Source organism: Arvicanthis niloticus, unplaced genomic scaffold, assembly GCF_011762505.2.
Source record: "Arvicanthis niloticus isolate mArvNil1 unplaced genomic scaffold, mArvNil1.pat.X pat_scaffold_67_arrow_ctg1, whole genome shotgun sequence".
Lineage (NCBI taxonomy): Eukaryota > Metazoa > Chordata > Mammalia > Rodentia > Muridae > Arvicanthis > Arvicanthis niloticus.
Genome location: NW_023046292.1, coordinates 234347 through 259344, shown reverse-complemented (window position 1 = coordinate 259344; position 24998 = coordinate 234347). Strand labels below are relative to the sequence as shown.

The window sequence follows — 24998 nt, the reverse complement described above, 5'->3', positions numbered from 1 at the left end:
AGTCATCCTGGAGACCCAGCCGTGCAGCGAGGTTGGCCAAGCAGCTGAGCTGAGCAGGGGTAGAGGTCAGGCAGCAGGTTACTGTCTGTCTGGTGTGGACAAGCCCTGAAGGGACACTGCTCAGCCCCTCGGAAGAAAGGGGTTAGGAAGGAACTGAAGATGTGTGTGAGAGAAAACTTGTAGTAACACAGAGTTGAGGAGGCAGGTGGATAAACGAGGCCGGAGACAGAGTCCTGAGAGAAGCAAATCAGTAAAGAGCCAGAGAGGAACTGGGTGTGGTGGTGCACACCTTTAATCTCAGCACTCTAGATGCAGAGGCAGGGGGATCTCTGTGAGTTGGAAGTCAGCCTGGTCTACAAAGTGAGTTAAGAGTAACCAGGATTATATAGAGACGTTGTCTCAAAAAAATTTTTTTTCCAGAGATGTTCAAATTGGAGCTGCACTTGTTCAACTGTGTATACGTTCTAACACTCACCTGAGGTGAGCGGCCTCACAGATGGTTAAAGTGGGTTAGCTTTACCTAGAAAGTGCTCATCTCCCATCTGCCTGTCGCTCACTCCCTCCCTCCCTTCCTTTGTTCTTTTCTTTCCTTTATAGGGGTTTCACTATGTAGCCTGTCTGACCTTGAACTCAAGGTTCTCCTGAGTCCTGAGAAGACAGGAATGCATCATGCCTATTGTGGCGACCTGTCACCACGTTCCCTGAGCGGGTAATGGCAGATTCTGCCTTTCAGGGGACAGGTTCATTCCCTCTAAGCTGTTACACCTGTGCATGGATAGACATTTCTTTACCATCCCTTTGTCAAGGGGTGAGCAGCAGAGGCTTGCTTGTTCCCACTCTCAGTACTTTGTGTCTTTGCCCTCGACAGTAGCCAGGCCAGGGGCGCTTCACTGTTCATGGGAGCAGCTTCTGGTGTTGATTTCCTTCCAGCTTCATTCATTTTTGCCTCCAATTTCTTCTTTTAGGTTTCTCTTTCTCATTTCCCCCTGGTTCCTAACAGAAAACTTCACTGTCCAGATATTTTTCTTTTAAGGATTTTTCCCCTGGTGGTGGTGGGTGGTGGTGGTGGCAGTGTTGCATTCACGCTGTGGCATGCATGTGGAGACCAGAGGACAACTTGTGGTAGATGATTCTCTTTTCATCATCTGGATTCTGAGATCAAAATCAGCGTGTCAAGCTAGTGGCAGAACACTTTACCAGCCGAGCCATCTTCCTGGACCTGCTTCCTTCTCTTTTCCAACACACGCATTGGAAGCTGTAGTCCCCCATCAGTCCTGCTGAACCCCATTGATAACTTTTCTTTCTTCTAGAGAAGGGCCCACTCTGTAGCTCAGGTTCAAACTCACAATCCTCTTGTGTCAGCCTCTAGGCTGTGGGGATTCCAGCATAGACCAGCATGGCAGGCTGTATTTTTATTTTCATTTAGTTCAAATCCTTTTTACAACTGTCCTGATGCCAGATGTGGTAGGGCACACCTGAAATCCCAGCACTTGGAAGGTTTTTTACTTCACGAGTTTAAGTTCAGGGCCAAGGGCTGGAGAGATGGGTAAGCAGTTAAAGTATTCTTTAACCACTCCTGCAGAGAACCTGAGTTTGGTTCATGGCCCTCATATGAGGGCTGACAACTGTCTGTAACTCCAATTCCAGGGGACCCAACAGCCTCTTCTGGCCCTCTCCAGTGCTGCATACATACATGGCACACAGATATATATGCAGAAAAACACTCACACATATTATTTATAAAAAATAAAAAGAGTTAAGGCCATCCTTGGCTTTATGATGAATTCAAGACCATACTGGGATATATGAGACCTCACCCTCAGAAATAAAATCCTGAGAGTTTTGTTCATGGGCAGGAGACATGGTTCAGCAGTTACTAATACTGGCTGCTCTTTGTAAGGATTGGGAAGGTGGATCTGAGAGCCAGTGATGTGTTTGTCTTGATAAGAAGTATGTGTTCTTTTTGTTGTGTGGTAAAGTTGTCCACACATACCAGCTCTGGCAATTAAACTTCTGAACAAGCTCCTCTGTATTCTTGATTCCTCTGATACCCGATCTGTCCTGCCAGGCAGTGGACAGGGCTGGCTATTACAATGAATTTACCCGTTTCTCCTTGCAGTCTATCTGTTTGCACAGTGTGTATCTGGTCGATTTGAGGTTAGGTGTACACTTGTTCAAGGCTGTTATTTTTTTTTTTTAAAGATCTTTCTTCATAGTTGAGACAGTCCCCTGCTCAGTCCCTAATGACTGAGGTTAAAGGTTCAGGCCACACGGTCCAGCTTTTTCCTTCTGTTATGTTCGGCAGATGATGGTTGGTCCAAGATGATGGAGGGCCAAGTGAGCTCAGCCTGCCTTGGTCCAGGATCCTGCAGTCCCAGGTGGGAGAGAGGCCAATGGGCTGAAAGACCCTCCCTCATGAGTCCTGGGGTTGAACAACCCCAAGGAGGGATCACATCCTAGGTGATCCCAGGGCAGGGCCTGAGGCAGCAGACAAAACCTGGATCATTTCAAGTTGAGGCCGAAGCACCCTGTAGACAGACTCACTGGAATAAGTTGGAACCACCCAATGTGGGTGCTCCTCACATCGATCATCTCTCAGAAGAAGAGTCCCCTCAGAAGTGACAGACTACTTGTGACAGTGGAGCCACCAAAGAGTCACATGCTAGGTGGTTTTGAGGTTGGCAGGATGACCTGGAGATAACCCTCTGCTTCAGGGAAGCTGTGTGCCAATCCCCAAGCCCTTACAAAGCTGGCCCTCCACCTATGTGTCTCCATATCCTGGTTGTTAGCCTACACCACCTGTGCTCTTTTTGGCCCTTGACACACTTACCTGCCAGGCTTTGAGTGTGACCCTCTGTGAAGCCAAGGTTCTGATTAAACTGGAGAGCTGTTCCCGGGGCAGCTGGCTGGCTGGCAAGCACCAGAAGTTTTGCAGGAGGGAGATGTTGTCCCTGTGCAGAAGGAGGAGACCATGTGGGTCTAAGGGGAAAGACCCATGAAGAAAGACAAAGGAGGCTTTGGCTACTGCAAGGGGGACTAAGATTACTCAACTGTCTTTACCATTGGGGAGTAAGAGGCAGGGAGTACCTGTTAACAGATAAAATTTCCTTTCCTTTTCCCCCTCCTTCCTCCCTCACTCTCTCTGTCCTCCCTTTCTCCTTTCCTTCCTTCCCTCCTTCCACCATCGATCATAGAGGACTTTGTTAGGGCCAGGTTCTCAGCTGGATGGGGCTTTGACATGGGTCCTGCCATCACTCTGGGACTCAGGCTTAGACCAGTCCTGATGGCTGCTGAAGGGTATAGGGTCACATGCTGGGTGACCATAGCTGAGGTCATCCTCTGGACTTTTCTTGGGGTGTTATATAGCATCCACCTACTTGTTGGGGAGTGTCTCTGATACCAACCCAGACTTGGCTAGACCCACTTGGGACCCTTGTGTTGCCTGACCAATCACTGCATTTGCCAACTGGCCCATGGACGAACATGATTCCCAAGAAATGGGGGTAAGTCAAGCTCAGGCCGGAGAACCCTGGACAGAAGAAAATGATTTAGGGAATAGGGATGGCATTGAAGGCCCTGGCCCTGGTACAAGCAGTGAGGAGTGATGGCCAAGAGCTCCACGGGGGAAACCTGGGGGATACCAGCTGAGGTCGTAAGTCCCTGATGGCTGAGCTTCTTGTGATCATGCCCACACTATTGACATGGCCAGGGGCTTGCCACCATACAATTGACACTGGACCCTGGAAGCAGGCCGGTGAGCAGCACTGAAGTCAGACTAGGCCCTCTAGGTCAGTGATGGCAAACAGTGGTCCTGTCTGAGCCTTATGTGTGGACCCTGGACATAGTCCCTCCCCTGGGACCACCAACAGAGGACTCAGGACCACTCCTCCTCTCCATGCCAAGTCTCAGAAAACCATTTGCCCAGTTTGGGTTTTGCTCACCTGACCATTGGCTTCATTAGCGTTTAGTCCTCCCTTGGGCAAGCTCTTAGTCTGAGGACCCGAGCAGTGGGCAGTGAGAGACAGGAGGAGGGCGAGACCAGAACTCGCCAGGGCACCTGCAACAGAGCGGTGGTGAGGGCATGTGAAGGAGTTCCCTGTGACCACCTCAGCCACAGCCCTCCTAGAATGGAGGACCTGGAGGGGGCTGGCAGAGCCATCTCAGTTTCTGTGTACATAGCCTGGGTCTGCATGTGGTATGTCTGCTGGTACCCACGGTGTCTGCAAGTATGCGTATGTTTTCTGTACATACGTACATGTGTGTAAGTAAGCACAAGCCCCGCCTCCTAATTGCAGAAACTATCAATACCATAGCTATAATCATCTCTCTGTCTCACATCCCTGGGGAAGACCAAGACCTCTATGTAGATTCAAGCAATCATCCAGAGCTGGTGGTACAGGCATGTGACCTGAGCTACTTGGAAACTGAGGCAGGAACATCAAACGTTCAAGGCAGGGGCTGGAGAGGATGACTCAATAATTAAGACAGCTTGCAGAAGACCCAGGTTTGGTTTCCAGACCTACATGGTAGCTCACAACCACCTTCAACTCCAAGTCTAACCCATCAGATCCCCATCTTTTGGCCTCTGTAGGCTCCAGCACACACATAGTATACATAAACACACACATGTATGTATGTATGTATGTATGTATGTATGTATGTATGTATGTATAATTATGATTAATTCTGGGAGGTGTTGCTACATGTTTTAATCGCAGCACTCAGGAGGCAAAGGCAGACATATATCTGAGTTTAAGGCCAGCCTGGTCTACAAAGTGAGTTCCAGGACAGCTAGGGCTAGCTGAAACAGAGAAACCCTGTTTCAGAAAAGCCGATCGATTGATCGATCGATCGATCGATAGATAGATGATAGATAGATAGATGATTGATAGATAGATGATAAATAGATGATAGATAGATGATTGATAGATAGATAGATTATTGATAGATAGATAGATGATTGATAGATAGACTGATAGATAGATGATAGATGATTGATGATTGATAGATCAATAGATGATAGATAGATGATAGATAGATAGATAGATAGATAGATGATAGATAGATAGATGGTAGATAGATGGTAGATAGATAGATTCAAGGCATCAGTGGCTTGATGATGAGAATGAATTGCTACCATAGTAGATCCCACCTGAGGCTTGTATCCTTGGCAACCCCAGCCTGTCAGACTTCTTAACACGTCTTGAAGTTCCTGTGGTTAAACATACTTCCCACTGTAGAAGCCAAAACCCATTTTAGAGGCCAGGCTGGGCTCCAGGAGCCACTCAGCTCTGGGTAACCTCCCTCCGCTCAGTTAATCTCAGTATCTTTGAAGCAAACTGGATCTGCAGGGCTGAAGAGGATCACCTGACCCATCTCACCACATACATTCCCTGAAGGCCAGCCCTCAGAGGACCAAGTGTAAACAACACCCCTTGCCCTCCGCAGGAGAATCTGGTCACTTTAGGTCACTTTTTTGGTTTGTTTGGTTTGGTTTTTAGAGACGGGTTCTCAGTCCTAGCTGTTCTATTGGTTCTATAGACCAGGCTGGCCTTGAACTCTGTGATCTGCCTGCCTCTGCCTCCCAAGTGCTGGGATTTAAGGCATGTGCCACCACCCAGTTACACGATTTTCATGAGATGTTTTCTTCTTTTTTGTAAGGATTACCACCTCCTCTGGGAGAGAGAGGTGATGGGGAGTGGAACCGTTTAGGAAATAGTGGCAATGACTATATGCCTTGACAGACTGTTGAACTCAGAAGAATTAAAGGGAGACACTCAGGAGACAGGCAGGCAGATCTCTATGAGTTTAAGGCTAGCCTGGTCTACAGAGCTAGTTCCAGAACATCTAGAGCTATATAGTAAGACTCTGTCTTGAAAAAAAGAAAAAAAAGGTCAAAATGGAGCCCATGGGATGGCTTGGTGGGAAAAGGCACTTGCTGCATTGCCTGACAGCCTGAGCTCCACCCCTGGGACCCACAGAGAAGAAGGAGAGAACCGACTCTCAGAGTTACCCTCTGACCTCCACTTGATCATGCATGTACTTTCTCTCCCTAAAGTATGTCTGCAGGTGTTCATAGAGGATGCTTCTTTTCTCTAGCCACTTCTGGTTCCTGGGAGATTAGCCATAGAACCCAGAAGTGAACGAATTGTAAGATCAAAGGACTTGGCCCATCAGGAATGAAGAGACCCTGGCTGGGCTTGCCAGAGCTGTGTCAGGAGCAGCCCAGTCCTTGTGGATGCTGAGGATGCACCCACTTGGCTGGAAGGCAGCCTCAGAAGCCTGTCTAACCCCAGAGGATCCCAGAGTCCTCCATGGTGTTCCCAGGAAGAAGCCACCTTTCCTTTGGAAGGAGAGCTGAAGACAGAGCCCTCAGATACTGATTTTAGAAACTCTGCAGAGTGCAGAACCCTCCGCAGGGAGAGGAGGAAGATGATAGAGAGAGATATCCTTCAGAAAGTGACCCAGGCTGCTCAGAGCCCAGCCCGTGGTGACCAAGGCCAGGCTGCAGAGTTAGGACCAGAAGCAACCTCAGAGCAGTCTCGGGAAGGATGACCAGTTCTCTCACTCAAGGTAGGTGTCCCCACGGCCCAGCCTGCCCTCAAGTCAATCCTCACTGCAAGGGCACATTCTTGCCACATTGTTGAGGCTGGAGGTAGCCCCTTAGGACCTAAGGTCCAGATCCCAAGTCCACCTGCTGCTCCTGTGACAGTGTGTGATAGACTGGCATGGAGCTTACCTCAGGGAGAATTAGTAACAATAGCAATAGCCTTCTTTAGAGAACATAGAGATGACCCAGGTATGAATGCTGACTGTCAGTCATGCTGACAAGCAGTGCTGCAAAAGGGAGGTCCTCAGCGGGCAGACATCACATGCCAGGAACAGCTGTCCAGTCACACTGAGTACATTAGCGTGCACTGGCAGGGGGATGGGCTGGGAGTGGGAGAGGCACTCCTCTGAGGGGTGTGAGGACCACTGGGAAAGCAGATTCATAAACCACAGCAGTGGCTCTGTGTCCCTCCATGGTGTAGCTGTTTCCCATTATAGTGGTGGGCAGCCTGTGGCGAGCACAGGTGCGAATTTTGAGGTAACCCTGCCCACTGGACAGGAAAGAAACCCCTCATACTAGACCAGTTTTCAAACAGAAGAGTACCCTGGTGCACTATGCAGGTAGACATATTGGAAGATGGTCCAGTGTGGCATGGGAAACCATGCACCTCACCCCTGCGTCACTTTCACATTGTACAAAGTGCCAGCATGCAGACATGCATGACTTCTTCATTGCTGTTTACATAAGCTGACAATTTTCTTCTGTTCACCCTCACGACTTTAATTCTTCCTCACCTATAGGGCTGAAGGAGTTTGAAAGGTCACATGTAAGCTTTCATCGTGGGTCCCCTGCCTCCACCCTCCATCATACCAATGCCTGCACAGCTGTCTGGTACAGGCTCTCCAGTTTAAGCACCTGCTTGAGCCACCAGCTTCTTAAAGTTGCTGAACTTTTCAAACATCTTAAATTGCTATGAACCTAGACAGCTTACAAATTACATGGTGATTTGGATGTAGGGAGGCAGAGGCAGGTGGATCTCTGAGTTCAAGGCCAGCCTGGTCTACAGAGTGAGTTCCAGGACAGCCAAGGCTACACAGAGAAACCCTGTCTCAAAAAACCAAACTTACATGGTGGAAAAGGCTAGGATGTGCCTCAATGGGACAGTGCTTACCTTGTGTGCACAGAATGGGTGTACACCTATAATCCCAGAGCTTGGAGACAAAGGTTGGAGGATCAGACATTAAAGGTCATCCTTGGCTACATAGTTCAAAATCAGCCTGGGCTATAATGAGATCATGTCTGAAAAAATAAATGGGGCCTCCTCCAGGTTAGCCATCTTTGTGCCCCAAAGCATTGACACCCAACCCCTATAGAAGCTGCTTAAATAGGGAGGTGTCAAGAAATGTAGGTCTCACATTAAAGGATTGGCTCAGTGTGTAATCAGTCACAACAGACAGGACATTCATTTGCTAGACAAACCCAAACTCCAAACACCACACTATGGTTATGGTGGATGGAGTCTGGGCTGGGTGCTTCCAGGTTGTTGGCCCCTTATCCAAGGAACTGAAAAAAAGGCTCACACAGATGTGCAAAGTTATCTTTTGAAGCAGGATAACTTTATTGGAGCCTGATAACAACAGATAAAAAGCTATACACTGTCAAGTTCGACAGGGCTTCATTTGATGTGGTCTAAAGGAAGGGGGCCTGGCTACTAAGGGTGTAAACTGTATGGTTCTCTATTTTGATTGTTTTTTTCCTACTGCACATGCTCCTTTCTCACAGTGCATCAGATTTTAATCACCTGAATGCCTAGTTATGCACAAGCACAAGATTACAGTAAATAGGAGGTCCTCCTTGAAAGATCATTAGAGACATAGTCTTTTCCTTACTGCCTTTACACTCAAACTCAGTTCAGGCAAGATAGTCCCTTCTCTTCTTCATACCTAAATACACTGGGAACATGCTTGAATAGAATTTGATTCTAAATTTGATTGTTAGGGAGTTGAGGGGAAAGATTTACACCATAATCCAGAGAGAAGGGAATTCCTGTAGCTTGATGCAGGTCAGGGGTTTCAAAGGACTTAGGTTGCCAGGTACAGTGTTTGAAAAGGGGTTTGTCTGCATAGTACATGCAGGTGAAGGAACTACACTGGCAAGTGCATTATTACAATGGGGGTGTTTCCTAAGCTAAACTTTTTCCTGTTTGCTCCCTTCACTACAATGGATGGTCATGATACCCTCCATTGGCTGTAGCTGCTGTGAAAGCAGGGGCTCCTGCAGGACTTCCTGCAGCCCTGTAATCAGTGTTATCATTTCAGAAACTTGAAGGCTGGGACTTGGATTCTATCCTTCAGAGTCTACCAGGGCGACAAGACAGCCAGGGCGACAGTGCATCCAGAAGTGCTTTTTGGTTAGCTGACCGCTGCCAAGACCAAGGTCTGACTCTCAACCCTGAAGCCCAAGCTAGTCCCCACCTCCTTCCAAGCCTCAGTGGCAGGGATATGGGATGGGCAGGGTCTGTCTGGCCCTTACTGCTCTCAGCACACATTTCAACGGGCTTTACAAAGACTTCATTCATTCATCATACATGTGGCTGCCTGATCTGCCAGGCATGTTCAGGCCTTCAAAACTGACCTGCCTGTGGCTCACCCTTTTTCTTCCTCCAGCTTCCTTCCTTCCCCTTTGTCCCCTCCAGGCAGTGTTCGCACTCCTGTACCCCTCACTATTAGAAAATGAAGGCAGAGGATGTCATACTCTTTGTCCTCGTGGCCTCGCTGTGTGCAGCTCTGGAAAAGGCAGAAGCATCTCATGTCCCCCCACCCATACAGGCCCCCAACAGCAGGTGGAAGTGCATCCGAGCTGAGGAGCAAGGTCAAAAGACCAGAGACTCACTAGACCTACAGCCTCTGGGCTGTTTGAAACAAGACATTTTTTTAAAGTTTATTATAATTTTTCTTGTATGCATATATGTATATGAACCATATAGATGTAAGTCTGTGCGCGCACCAGAAGAGGACAGTTGATATTCTGGAACTGGAGTTCCACACAGTCATGAGCTACCTTGTGAATGCTTAGCACTGACTCCGGGTTCTCAGCGAGAACAGCGAGTGCTCTTAGCGCTGAGCTATCTCTTCAGCCTTAGCTCTGTTTTATGTTTGAGACAAGGTTTCACTGTTTAGCCCAGGCAGACCTGGAACTTGATGCACTGAACTCAGATCTGCCTGCCTCTGCCTTCTGAGTATATGAAAGGTATACACACCACCTTTTGTTTTTGAGACAGGATCTCACCGTGTAGCCCAGGCTGTCCTGGAGCTCTTCACAATCCTCCTGTTGCAGACTTCAGAGGTCTGCCACTAATGAGTATGTGGCAGCAAGTGGTGTGGCAGCAGAGCTTCAGGGTGTGGCAAAACAGTCCTCTGCAAGAACACCCTCTGTGGAGGATGCCATGGTAGGAACCAGTCTTTTTAAATGTACATGGCTCTTTGATCAAGCTGTTCCTTTTTGTTTAGTTTTATTTTGTTGAGACATGTAGCCCAGGCTGATTCAAATTTATTCTATACCTGAAACTGGCTTTGAACTCCTGATCTTCTTGCTTCTACCTCCCAAGTGCCACTTCCACCAGCCATTTAGAAAATCTCTTGTAAACACGTACCCAAGAGTGCTCATGGCTACGTACTTTAAACCTCTGAAAACTTGAAAATAGCCCATATTCAAAGGGCTCTAGCTAAATCAAGCTCGTCACAGAGTGTCCTCAGCTCAGTAACAAATTGTATTCACAGAAAGATGTCGTATGAGCAGGGTAGTCGTGGTGCACTCAGGTGGTGCACAGAGCCAGGCTTAACTCTGTGAGCTCAAGAGCAGCCTGGGCTATAGATCTGAGTTCCAGGACAGCCAAGGCTTCACATAGAAACCCTGTTTCAAAAAAAAAGTAAGAAAGATGTATAAGAGGCTGGGGATATAGACCAGGGACAGAGTGCTTGGTAACATGCACAGGCCCTAGGTTCATTCCTAAGTGGACACACACACACACACACACACACAATTGGCCTATAATTGATTATAATTGATAAGCCTGTTTGACTGTACATTTTGAAAACTGCAAGCATCTGTTCACTATGATCACCTCTGACCCTATGTCACAAGACTCAAATGGAGCAGCCCCTATTGAAGACATGACTTTGCCAAGTAGAGCTGGAAGCCTCAGGATGAGCTGGGGTGGGACACATTGGAGCCTGAAGCTCAGCCTCTGAGGGGTAGGCAGACTTGAGCTTAGCAGTCTTTCTCCTGGAAATCTCCAGGGCACAGCACTGGACCCTCCCAGGACATACTCCTGGATCAGCTGGCTCACCTGTGTGCCACTCAGTCCAGAGTCCGCAACCCTATCTGGAAGGCATCTGCTGACAAGCTCCAAGACACAGAAGAGCAGGTAGCTGGAATCAGGTGAGACTTCAGAGCAGCCACAGCTGTTTCCTTAGAACCAACCAGCCTCTGGGCAGTGCTCATTGGGCCTTTTGGTGGCACTGGGCATGGACTTTTTTTGACTAAAGAACCTAATTAGGCAGATGCTCCATTTTCTGTTTTTCTTCATGGGAAAACTGAGGTCCTGATTGCCATGTCTGTCCCAATCCATCAATGGCAGAGCTGTGTCTTGTTCCCTAATGCTAAAGATACTGTCTTCTCTAGCCACATGACCAGTGGGAACAGGATGACATGGAGGATGAAAGGGCTGTGGGCAGCCACCTGTCCTAGACATGGAGGGACAGAGTGAAGCCGGGGTGACAGAGGTGGAGAAGGGTCCCCTGAGGCCTGCCCTTCCCGTGCTACTGCTCCCTCTGCTGCCAGGAGTCTGGATGCCTTTTCCCTGAAGTAGTTGTAGGGTCTGCCTGGCTAGCAGAAGGAGCAGACATGGCTAGGTCTGTGCTTTCCAGTATGAAGTCCACCAGCTCCAGATGACTACTAAGCACCGGAAATGCCACTAATGGGATGAGGACTATTTAATTTTATGGGTCAACTGGAAATGATCAGCTTACATATCTGTACAGCCGCCTGTGCTCAGTGGCCTCCGACTGCACAGAAGAGATGGAGGTTTATTTATGCTACGAGGAGTGAGCCTGGGCCTCCCCCGTGCTCGGCTCTACCACTGTGCCGCATCACAAATCTTCTTTCAACTCTTTTGTTATTGTTGGGTTTGTTTGTTTGTTTTTGTTTTTCAATTCTGACTGTCCTAGAACTTGCTCTGCAGACCAGGCTAGCCTTGAACTAACAAAGATCCCCGTGCCTCTGCCTCCTAATTGCTGGGACAAACCAGAAACCCCAGCCTTCTTTTTACTTTGTTTTTGTTTAGATTTATTTATTTATTTTAAGTATATGAATACACTGTAGATTGTCTTCATACACACCAGAAGAGGGTATTGGTTCCCATTACAGATGGTTGTGAGCCACCACATGGTTGCTGGGAATTGAACTCAGGACCTCTGGAAGAGCAGTCGGTGCTCTTAACTGCTGAGCTATTTGTCTAGCCTCTTTTTACTTTTTATAATCTTTCTAGGAGGCCAGAGAGATGGCCCAGTAGAGGCACTGAATGTTCTTCTGAAGGATACAGGTTTGATTCCCAGCTCCCACATAGTGACTTACAACTGTCTGCAGCTGCAGTTCCATGAATCTGGTGTCTCTCTGGCCTCCATGAGTACCAGGCATATAAATAGTGTATAGACATATACGCAAGCAAATACACACACCTTTAAAATACATGTATAAACTGGGCAGCAGTGGTGCACACCTTTAATCCCAGCACTTGGGAGGCAGACACAGGTGGATCCCTATGAGTTAGAGGCCAGCCTGGTCTACACAACAAGTTCCAGAGTAGCCAAGGCTACACAGAGAAACTATGTCTTGAAAAACAAACAAACAAAAATAGATGTATAAAGTCTTGCTAAGTTGCCCAGGCCTTAAACTTTCCATCCTCCTGCCTCAGTTTCCCAGGCACTTGGGATGACAGGCCTGCCTGCCCGCCTAGCTGATGTGCAGCACGTTAGCCTTGTCCGTTTCTATAGGGTAGCACTTCCATTCCTATAGGGTAGCACTTCCATTTCTATAGGGTAGCACTTCCATTTCTATAGGGTAGCACTTCCATTTCTATAGGGTAGCACTTCCATTTCTATAGGGTAGCACTTCCATTCCTATAGGGCAGCACCTCCATTTCTATAGGGTAGCACTTCCAGTTCTATAGGGTAGCACTTCCACTTCTATAGGATAGCACTTCCATTTCTATAGGGCAGCACCTCCAGTTCTATAGGGTAGCACTTCCAGTTCTATAGGGTAGCACTTCCAGTTCTATAGGGTGGTACTTCCATTTCTATAGGGTAGCACTTCCAGTTCTATAAGGTAGCACTTCCATTTCTATAGGGTAGCACTTTCATTTCTATAGGGCAGCACTTCCAGTTCTATAGGGTAGTACTTCCATTTCTATAGGGCAGCACCTCCCGTTCTATAGGGTAGCACTTCCAGTTCTATAGGGTAGCACTTCCAGTTCTATAGGGTAGCACTTTCAGTTCTATAGGGCAGTACTTCCATTTCTATAGGGCAGCACCTCCAGTTCTATAGGGTAGCACTTCCAGTTCTATAGGGTAGTATTGGCCTGTCCTGATGGTGGCTGTGAGAACTCATAGGTTCCAAGTGCCCACCAGCACACAACAGGGACACTGTCAGTAGCTGCTATGACCACTGTGATTCCTACAGCCCATCAGGTGGCAGGGAATCACATAGGATGGCCACCCCCACCCTTCCATTGCAGAAGTGCTTCAGCAGAGCCTGGCTTTCAACCTGAGCAAATTCAGAAGCTAACAGAGAGTAGGAGGCTGAAGACAGAGCCTCCCACCATCTTCATAGACCTTCGGCAGACAGAACAGTCAGAACCACAAGATCACCAGTCCCAGGAGAGGTACAAAGCAGTGCTAGGAACTGTGCCTTGGGTGGGAAGGAGGGACAGAAGCCAAAGCTAATCTGGCTTGAGCACACTGTACCTTCCCATCAGCACATGACAGGAAGCCCAGTGGCTCCTTGGCTTTGACTGACTACCACCATCTTGAACTCCCAGGATGGTCCTGGGTGAGAATGTGAGAGGCAGGCCTGGCAAGGAAACTGGAGAACATCCTAAGAATCCATTTTTTTAAATTCCCAGCTCTGAACATAGCTCCTCTGACAGTGAGGAGGAAGAAGTGGAGTCAGCAGGCTCAGTACAGGTGGCATCCTCTTGGGAACAAAGGTAACTTTACAGTCTCCTCCTCTGCCTAGGGATGCTCCCTCGCTGTACCCCGACCCCCTACACATGTAAGCCAGCACCTGGTGTAGCGGGAGTGGGTATCATTGTGTTTTATAATGTGTCATAGAGGAAGCCTTTGTGGTCAGGCTCCCCACCCATGGCAGCTTACTCCAGCCTCTGAAAACAGCTCCCCAGTTTGATTGCCCTGCTGCTAGTCCCAGAAGAAGAGAAAGTGTAGGGCCAGAGGTTAGCCGAATGTGAAAAGTTCTGGTTAAAGAGCAGCATCCAATCAGGGACATGCCTGGGGGCCCAGACCATGGTGAATGAGAAATATGGGTCCCCGCTGCCCACAGCACTGGGAATGTTAGAGCCCAGGCCGCAGATGAGGCACAGAGCTTAGATGTAGAATGTGGACATCCTAGGAAAACAGGGCCAGCCTGGTCTACAGAGAGAATCTTGTCTTAAAAAACAAAAACAAAAGGCAGTGAGGGAGGAGCTCAGGCAGGAGCTGCTGCAGAGGCTACAGAGGCGCGGCTGACTCACGCTTCCCATGGCTTGCACAGCCTGCTTTCTTACAGCCCCAGGACACCAGCCCAGGGACAGTAGCCCATCTGCAGTGGGCTGGGCCCTCCCCGTCGGTAACTAAGAAAAATGCCTCACAGTTGGCTTTTATGGCGACTTTTTCTTAGTCAAGGTTCCCCTCCTTTCAGATGACTCTAGCTTGTGGCAAGTTGACATAAAGCTGACCAGGCCAGTGCCTGTTAGAAAGAGAAAAGGCCATAAGGAGTGTCATCCCACATGTTTCCCAACCAAACTGCAGCACGGTCAGTTTGAATGGGCACTGAAAGACGAAAGACATTCCTGTTTCAGTGTTGGGAGTTCTGGCCATCAGATGACAGGGCTTAGGTTGCTTATTCTGTGTCCCAGGTACTGTACCGGGAAGAGTCAGCTTCTTCAGCAGCTGAGGGCATTTCGGAAGCCGGCTGTTCCGTCTGCCAGTGACAGTCCTGGAGGCCAGAAGGCTCAGGCCTCAGAAGATACAGCTGGATTACAAACTCAGAGAAAGAAGCAAATAAAACTCTGGGCTGAGAAGCAGAATGCCCTAGATCTAGGGGACGCTCTTGGGACACAGCTGCTCCCTGGTATGGGCCAGCTATAGGCAACTCAGGTAAAAGACCTGAGAAGTAGGTTGGGTGGCAGACTTTCTACCTACACAGCCCTGGTGGTCTCTACAGTCTGCCTGTTTCTAACAGCATGGGCCTCAGGGGCTATCTCTCAGTCTAGATACCATGCAGCTAGTTTAAGCATAGTTAAACTTTAGTTGTTGTTGTGATGTTGGGAACTGAATCCAGGGCCTCTCTCATTCCCATATTTAAACATATTTATAGTCTCCTATAGAAAATTTCCCCCAAGTTCCTGGATCCCTTGGCATTTCATGTACCCACCCATACAGATCTGATGGAAAAGGGAGCAGAAACTAAAATTTGCTTTCTTTCTTTAACCAAGATACAAAAGCACACATAGGTTTCAAGTCACTCCAAATTAAAGGTGGCACCGATTTTTGCTAGTCTGAGTGGAATAGCATACTTCCTGGGAGTTCTAACACTGTGTGAAATGCAATGGTTCCCAGTCTCCCTTCCTGGGTACCCAATAACAGCTGTGTGACTAATCAAGACCTGGTCCTCACAGGACACCCGAGCTTTCCCCACCTGGTTACTTTGCAAGCCTTGTCCCCCACCAACACCCTGCAGATTCCATCTGTAGGACATTTTTGTGCATGCTTTCTCAGCTCCTTGGATCTCTGGCCACCTCATCTCTCAAGAGTCTGCCCCTGACTGCTCCATGAAAGATCGGAGAAACCACAACTGAGGCAGGACTTGGGTGACATGGCAGGGTTCAAGTGGCTTGGCAGGATGCTTGGCATCTAACAGATGTTTTAGCATTCAGGTGGAGGGGTGGTGCTACTGCCAGCTGCCCAGCCAGCTGCTGAAGATAGGCAAGGATCTCACTGCCAAGCTTTGAGCCACACAAAGGTCAGGTCCTTGGCAGGATCACAACCATCACTGGTGGCTAGCATCAAGCCCACATAATCCTGATCCACAAACCCTGTTTGATATGGCCTCAGGGGAGCCATATCAAAACATATCATTCCCAATCCCAAGATATATCTTTTAGAAGCCACTTGCAAGTCAGGCCTCCACCAAGGCCACAGGCCTTATAAGTGGGAGCCAGGTTGCCGTGGCCAGGTACCGAGGTCCCTTGCTTGAATTCCAGGGCAGCATGACTCCACCCTCTGCTCAGCAGCCTTCACTTCAACCAGGTAACTGCCAATAGCAGAAGTGCCCACTGTTCCCAAACCCACATTCTCCCAGCCCCACCCCACTTAACGTTAGACAGCTGGTTGAGACTCACAGTGACAGAAAATAAACTCTGCTGTGGTTTCAGCTGCGCCCGAGAATCACTGGCTTTCAGGAAGCTGCAGGCTGGTAATGGGCAAAGCCAGATCTGCCACCTGGGCAGTATCCATCATGCCTCAGAAGATCATACAGGGGATCAAAGGGGCTGAGAAAACAAGGACAAAAGACTAAAGGTGGAGTCTTGAGGGTTATAAAACTGAGGGTCGCCTCATAGGACCAGGTGCAGTGCCACCATGGTGCATACCTAGCACCCCAAACTCAAGTTTCCTCATTAATGATGACAAGGCCATGAGGTAGAGACAGAATTCCAAACAGGAAGAAGGAAGAAGGAAGAAGGAAGAAGGAAGAAGGAAGAAGGAAGAAGGAAGAAGGAAGGGCCCCAGTGAGGAGGGAGGACAGGCTCCTCATGAGAACCCAAGAAATGGCAAATGCCCATGAGTCTACTCCCCATGGCACCAGCAGGGAGATGAACCTAGAGTTGGTTGCATGGCTCTGTCAGCTCATGGGCAGAGTGGGTCTGGGTGTCTCTGCTGTTTCTCCAAGAGCTCTTGAGGCCTGTCCAGGAGGTAAAAACCACACCACACATGGGGTCATGACAAGGACTGGCATTTATTATGAGAGTGAAGAAACACCAAACAAGCCTGGGTCATGTGTGATAGTGACCAAGCAGAGTGGGCAACAGAATGCAGACATCAGAACGACACCCTGGGGCCGGGACAGGGCTCAGCAGGGAAGGCATTGGCTGCTAACTCTGGGAACCTGTGTCTGCTGCCTGAGATCAGCATGTGCATGGAGATAACCAACAAGCCATCCTCTGGCCTCCACATATACATGGTGGTACACACATCCTGCACACACACACACATGACAGATTTTTAAAAAACATGTATTCAGTCATGAGTAACAGACATACTACCTGGATGGAACATCCCAGAACTCCACAGCTTCAAAGGCTGACTCACGATTTCAGTAACTACTAACAAGGTGTCAGGGCTACTACTACTACGTCAGCGCTCAGCCACTCCCCCAAGCACTAGTGTGGACTGACCACAGTAGCTCACTTTACAGGCCAGTGAGGCTTGGAGAACAGGACAGGGCCTCAGTTCCCCACCTCAGGAATAGGTGCTCAACCCCCAGCTTCTTCAGGAACATGAGACCTACTGAGCTGCTCTGAATCTGCAAAGGGGACTTCAAGCTCACCCAATCCTCCACTGACTCCTGAACAAGCCCCACATTTTCCTTTTATAATGGCTGGAAGGAGGGGGTGCCTGCTGGAGAGTGATCACTGTACAGTAGTCATGGGACAGCTATACAAGCCCCATAGTATAAACACCCGTCAGAAAGCACTGCGCAGGACCCCTCAAATCCACGCCCCTCGAACTCAGAGCACAGCTTTAAAGCTGGGTGTGGTGCTGCACAACTTTAATCCCAGCACTTGGGAGGCAGAGACAGGCAAATCTCTCGGGTTGAAGACCAGTCTGGTCATCAAAGTGAGTTCCAGGACAGCCAGGGCCACACAGGGAAACCCTGTCTTGGGAGGGGGGAGTTATAAGAGGAAGGTGTCATGGGACTCAGTTCAAGGGACATTAGCAGCCACCTTCAGCTGGAAATGGGGATTGATTCCTCACCAGGTCCTGTGGAGGCAGCCATCTCTTACCAACATCTTACTGAACTGTTAGAGGCTTCCGTTAGAGAAGCCACCAGGTTATGACATCTATAATGCAGGAGACATGTCTTCCCTCTTTTCTGCTGTGTGCCCTGTGTACAATGAAGGTCCTTTTGCAATGTCCTCATGGTGTCCACAGGACACAAAGAGGTGGTCCAAAGATATTCAGGTCAGGGTTGTTGCACCGACTAGCAGCATCAGAAGTGTTGGGCCTGGTGGCTTCTGGAGAAGTTTGGGCTGTGGAGAGCATCATGCATTGTGGTCAGGCTCTGGCCTCAGTGCACCCTGCTCTGTACACTAGGGCTGTGCTGCAAAATGGGTAAAGCACAGTGGCTGGCATGGGTCCAGTCTTCCTTGTGCAGCCTACCAGATGTGGGAAAGACGTCATGGTACCACCTTCAGCAGCCAACAGCAAGAGAACTTACTACCTTGTCCCAAATGCCTGTCCAGGGACCTCAGTCCTAAGCCTGTCAGTCAGCTCAGCCCATGAGAAGAACCACATTCTCTATAACACACCACTGTATGAGGCTAGTGGGCGGTACCACGACCTGTGTTTGCTTTATAGGATGGTCCACAGCATGCCTTGTGGGTAGTAACCTAGTTCAGTTGCTAAGTCACCCAATCTCCATTTCATCCATTCTTGAATTGGGTAGAACACTTGTGATGGAAGAAACCTTGAAAGTTTGCTATTATTTGTTTTGAGGCAGGGTCCTTCTGTGTAACCCTGGCTGTTTTGGAACTCAGTATGTAGAACAGGCTGGTCTAGAACTCACAAAGCTCTTCCTGCCTCTGCCTCCTAAGCACTGAGATTAACAGCATACCTGTCGACCCCTTAGTCCAAAAGACGGTCTATGGAGCTCACACAGGCCTCAAACTTGCTATGTTGTCAAGGATAGCCTTGAACTTCTGATCCTTTACCCTCAGCCTCACAAGTGCTAACAAATACTATCATACCCTGTCTGTAGGGTGCCGGGTATTGAACCCAGAGCTTTGTGTCTGCCAGGCAAGTATTCTACCACCTGAGTTACCTCTCCAGCCCCATTTCTTTAGTGAGTCCCTATTATTTTAGAATCCATTACTAAGTCTTGTGAGACGTACACATCGGTACACTTATAACTTGTATCTACATATACAAAGGAGCGTGTGCACATGAACATATAAAATGATTCTGTCGAGGATGGCACTGGGAATAAATGCACAGCAAAGCGGGAAAAGGAAAAGGCACTGTCAGGAAGAGAGAAAACATTAAAGAAAAGGACTCCTAAATAATTTTAACTCTACTTTCAGAAGGGAAACTTTAATTCTTTCATGGCTTCCGTAGAATGGTTGGATCAGAACTATGAAAAGAAACAAGTGTTTGGCTCCCAGGGGAGTCTTGCTAGGGGCCATTGTGTGTAGGTGGGAGGCTATTGAGGAGGCTATGTATCTCTGAGGACAGTATACATAGGGCAAGTGGGGTTTTCCTGTTCCCAGCAAGTATGTAGATTGTTCTCAAGACGTAGAAAATGCCTCCTTGAGGGCCTTATTTCCAAAGAGAATTTTTCAAAGTAAAACTTCAAAATAAGCTGGGGCAATTGCCCACACCTTTGGTTCCAGCTGTTCCTGGGGATGAGGCAGGAGGATGACTGATCAGCCTGGGTAACAAAGAACTTGTCAGCAGCAAAGCAAAAGTGGGAGATATGGGGCTGGAGAGATGGCTCAGCTGTTAAGAGCACTGACTGCTCTTCCAGAGGTCCTGAGTTCAATTCCCAGCAACCACATGGTGGCTCACAACCATCTGTAATGGGATCCGATGCCCTCTTCTACTGTGTCTGAAAACAGCCACAGTGTACTCATATAAATAAAAGTAAATAAAAAATTAAAATAAAATTTTAAAAGTGGGAGATATATGCCAGTTAACCACCATCTGTCCAGGAACAGTGGTCTCTCAGGTCAGTTCCCATGAGTCCTCAGTGAGCAGTCCCTGACAGTCCCTTCACAGGTCTTGTTCCGCCTATTTCAGCTTCCTCTTCCTGAGCTGGGGATGGAAGCCCAGAGACAGAGGCAAGGACCCAGCTCACTTAAAAAAAAATGCTGTGATGCTCACCCACACGACTATTCCTTCCATATAGTTAATTCCAATAAACACACTAAAAGAGCAGTGAACCACGCTGGAGGCCTAAGAATATGTAACAGCCAGAAGCATGCAACTTATAAGACCACTCTATTTACAATAAAACCATGTCTTATTTTCCGTGTGCCACTTTGTGACCGCGGTTTTTCCTTATTAGACTGTAATCCTAAACGAGGTCTTTGCACCTCAGGAGCCACTCTATGATTTCATTTATGAAGAAAAGTTCTTTAGAATAATTTTGGACAGCATAATTTCAAAAGCTACTAAAAGTGTATATGGTTTCTGCTAAGACACTCAAATATGATACTCGGCTTGGGTGTGTGGTCTCCCTGAGTGCCTTTCTATTAACCCCTGGACTTAAATCTGTTTAAGAAACTTTTTGAGACAGGGTCCCACCATGTAATTTTGGCCTGCCTGGAACTCTGTGTGTAAAGCAGGCTGTCCCTGAACTCAAAGATCCACCTGTCCCTGCTTCCTGAGTGTTGTATTAAAATCTTTCACTACTGTGCCTGGCTATAAAGCCAACTCTTACCAATCTCTACCTTTATTTCATAATGATTTATTTGCTAAAGTGATCACCAAGTGTCTTAGGGTTTCATTGCTCCGAAGAGACACCATGAACAAGGCAATTCTTATAAAGGCAAACATTTCATTGGGGCTGGCTTACGGGTTCAGAGGTTCAGTCCATTATCATCATGGTGGGAAGGGTGGGAGCATCCAGGCAGACCTGGTGCTGAAGGAGCTTGGTCCAAAGGCAACCAGGGTCTCTTCCCACAGGTCAAGCATATTCAAACCACCACATAATAAAATCATGAAAACTTGAGTTTGATTCCCAGATCCAGGTTAAAAAAGAAAAAGCCAGGTGTGGTGGCCTATACTTGCAATCCCAAGACTAGTGTGGCAGAGACATAGGTGGATGCCTGGTGTTCTATGTCCGACATTCCTAGCTTACTGGACAAGTTCCAGGACAAAGCACAAAAACAAGGTAGATGGCTCCTGAGGAACATCACCTACAGGAAACAAAGGCTACCCATTCACATACACCCTCACACACATGTACAAGTATTCACACCCACCAACTTCAAGGTTGAGTTTGGGACCAATCTGGAATACACGAGACCTGTTTCGAAAGAAAACCCATTCACCTAATTTAGTAAAACTGTGGTTTTCTGTACAGGTGAAGAAGAGCTACACTCCGAGTTTTAGGCACTGAAGTAGGGAGGACACGCAAGAAATCCAGCGACGGACTGAGAACCTAAACGTTTACTCTGACACTTTGGCCCTGGGTTAGTTTAGTTCCAGAACTAACCCAGGCATCCTAAAGCCTGGTCCTATCTCCTTCACCCTCCCTTTGAAGGTCACCAGCAAGTTGCCCACAATAGACAGGGTTCTAGGGACTTGCCCTTAGGGAACAGAACATCTCCCCAGGCTCTGCCCCTCTGCTTCTGTTCCCAGTAGTTTTTAGCTGAGATCCTCCCTAGCTGTCAGAGTCTTGTGTCCAGCTTTGGGCTCCCTAAGCGGATCACACTTCCAGCCCAGCGACCGGACTACATTTCCCAGACTACCGCGCGCGCGCTGCTGCCTGTTTGCGCTTCTTTGAACCTTTTCTGAGAAAGAGAATCATTCTCTGGCTGCTGTGTCCCTATGTGCCTTCTGTGATTTCTGAGCCTCAGTATCCAAATTGATGAATGGGAACGTTCACTCCCAGTCATCTATTGACCTGTATGTTAAATTGCACACACCAGCGGTGGTGGCTCAGGCCTCCTAGTACTTGAGAGGTGAGGCAGGCTGATCATAGAGAGTTCGAGTCCAGCCTAGTCTACAGAGAAAGTTCCAGGATACCCAGGGCTAGATGGAGATACCCTGTCTTGAAAGACCAATAAATAAATAAAATAAGAACTGTACTTTGGCAAAGTGGTGGTGGCAGAGGCCTGTAGGCAGATCTCTTGAGTTCAAGGGCAGCCTGATCTACAGAGAGAGTTCCAGGACAGGATAGCCAGGGCTATACAGAGTGACCCTGTCTCGAAAAACTTAAAAAAAAAAAGAAAAGCTGCATACTGGCTGAGCTGAGTTGCCTCATGCCACTCATGTTGGGAGCTTTTCTGCAATTTCAAAACTACCCTGAGTTACATTGTGAGGCTGTGTCTCAAAACCCAAAACCAGCACAAATAAAAGCTGCAGGCTGAATGCCCCCTCTTATATATCCAGCTGAAACCTTTGTTATGGCCCAGTGACTATTGTGTTATTTTTGCTGACAAACCTCCAGTTTGTTCTAATTGGTCAGAGAACCCAAGGGTTACCCATCCACATGGCATAGCCTGTCCTTGGACAGAAGGGCTGTTCCCCACCAGTTATTACACTGGATAATCTTGGAGGATAGTCTTTACACATGTGTATTGCTCTAGGGTACATGTGGCAATGTCCTGGTTAATTTTCAGTTGTCAAAACAGGGAAGTTAGTACTGATATCCAGGAGGAGCCCCAGCCTGCTCCGTCCCACTACCAAGACTGATGGAGCAGGGCTGACACTGTGGCCAGCAGTGTTTTGTGTAATACCCATTCCTAGAAATGCAGTCGCCAAGCCAAAGGGCGTGTGCTTTTGAAACGCAGTGGGCTTTGCCAAGTTACCTGAAGCTCATAGGCACCTTCAGAACCTATTGTTTCCCCGAGTCAATATCTCAACCGCTGTGTAGCAATATTCCGCCTTCGAGATGGTGATTATGGGTGGGGTGTGTCCACTTGAGCTCTGGGGACAGGAGTTCTCTAAACCTAGAGTTGGCCAAGGGCAGGGGTAGAGAGGCAGGTTTGTGAATTCACTGAGCAAACAGCTAGATAAAGAGCAATATAGGGGCCATTGCTTGCTGAGCGCCAGCCGTGTGCTAGACACAGGGAGGAAGCTGAGAAAACTCTGTCTTCCCACAGCTCCCAGTGCAGGAGACTGAGGAGAAAACAAACCACAGGACACACAAGGAGGACATTAAGGAGGGACCCTGGAAATGCACAAAGCCTTGCACTACATAAACTGGCACATGTCTGTGATTCCAGCCTGTGGGAATGGACTCAGAAAGATCACAGGTTCAAGGTCATTTTGGGCCACATAGCAAGTTTGAGGTCAACCTAGACTACATGAGACTCGGTCTCAACTTTTTTCTTTTGAAGTTAAGGAGGGTGCCCCAGTTAGGGTTTTGTTGTTGTGATTAAACACTGTGATCAGAAGCAACTTGGGGAGAAAAGGGTTTTGTAACTGTTGGGCCTTTCTACGTCCACCCCAGCTCTTCAGTAATGACACGGAGGCTGATTTATTTCTATGGCTGCTTCTGGCCTTGAGCTACGCTTGCCCCCAACTAGTTCTTATATTAATGCATTTATACTATTCTATGTCTGCCATGTGGCTAGTTACCTCTCTTCAGTTTTATACACTGGACTTCCTCTGAGTTTGGGTGAATCTCTGGTACCTCCCGACCCCTCCACTTCCCTCTTCCTTCCCCACACGGAGGTCAGAAGAGGCCATTGGATGTCCTGGACCTGGAGTTACAGGTGATTGCGAAGCTCCATGTGGGTGCTGGGAATCAAGTCTAGGTCCTCTGCAGAAACAAGTGCTCTTAAGCACTGAGCCTTGCCTTCAGCACCAGGAATACTCACTCATTCTTAATTATCTTCTTAGGAGATTGCAAAGTTTGAGAGCTGATGGTTTGAAGTGAGACCTGAGAAGAGAGGGAAAGTATGGAATATATTACTCTTTAAAGATAAGTCGAATAGGAAAAGACTACAAAGGATGCTTAGACAAACCAAAAGGCTGCTTTAAAAAATGAAATCTACATATTTGTACTTAGAAGAATGGGCTATGAAGCAGTGGTTCTCAACCTTCCCAATGCTGTGACCCTGTAATACAGATCCTCATGTTGTGGTGACCCCCAACCATAAGATTATTTTCTTTGCTTCTGCATGACTAACTTTGCTACTGTTATGAACACTAATGTAAATATTGGTGTTTTCCAGTCGTCTTAGGACACACAAGTTTAGAACCACTGGGCTAGAGGATCTTAAAAATTCTTTTTTCTTTTTTTTTTTTTTCGAGACAGGGTTTCTCTGTATAGCTCTGGCTGTCCTGGAACTCACTCTGTAGACCAGGCTGGCCTCGAACTCAGAAATTTGCCTGCTTCTGCCTCCCAAGTGCTGGGATTAAAGGCGTGTGCCACCACTGCCCGGCGATCTTAAAAATTCTTAATCCGGGCTGGAGGGATGGCTCAGTGGTTAAGAGCACTGATTGCTCTTCCAGAGGTCCTGAGTTCAATTCCCAGCAACCACATGGTGGCTCACAACCATCTGTAATGAGATCTGATTCTCTCTTCTGGTATGTCTGAAGACAGTGACAATGTACTCATGTACATTAAATTAATAAATCTTTAAACAAACAAAGAAACTAACTAAAGGTAGTAGCCTAGGTGAGACTCTTAACCATCTTGACTTAATCTGCCGTGCTAATCTTGCTGATCCTGTGAACTATGGACATTCCCCATGCTCACGCTTATTCATGAAACAGAAGATGGAGATTTCTAAGTCTTCTGTTGATAGTAAAGAATTTCTCTCCAAGACTTTTCTAAGAGGGATTCCATGAGATTTGTCTCTTAGTGGCCTATTGTGATGTGAAGTCTTTATTAAATAGAGATGGTTCTTATCTTTTGGAATGCTGGGTTTCACCTCGAGGTCTGTCAACTCCTATTATTAAGGTGAAATTGACATATAGTAGTTGCATTTGCTTTATATGCACACAATGTTCAATATTGATATAAGAATAAATCTGTAAAACTGCAACCACAATAACAGACATTACTATCTATATCCCCATTTTTTTGTTGTTGTTTTTTGTTTTTTGAGAACAGGGTTTCTGTGTATCCCTGGCCATCCTGGAACTCCCTTTGTAGACCAGGTTGGCCTAGAACTCAGAAAACCCAAGAGATCCACCTTCCTCTACCTCCTGAGTGCTGGGGT

The 24998-nt window shown here is 47.8% G+C and overlaps 1 protein-coding gene and 1 pseudogene across 1 annotated transcript; both read left to right on the top strand.

Annotated features, from left to right (window-relative positions):
- Positions 1–6551: 6551 nt before the first annotated feature.
- Positions 6552–15377, top strand: LOC117702307 (dynein axonemal assembly factor 8-like). The gene is made up of 6 exons (XM_076706423.1): positions 6552–6573; positions 8855–8986; positions 10849–10990; positions 13344–13490; positions 13731–13814; positions 14739–15377. Exons 1-6 carry the CDS (start codon positions 6552–6554, stop codon positions 14968–14970), a joined length of 759 nt encoding a protein of 252 aa, XP_076562538.1. The 3' UTR covers positions 14971–15377.
- A 714-nt stretch (positions 15378–16091) lies between these two features.
- LOC117702306 (glucokinase regulatory protein-like) overlaps positions 16092–24998 on the top strand; it is a 28146-nt pseudogene continuing 19239 nt past the window's right edge.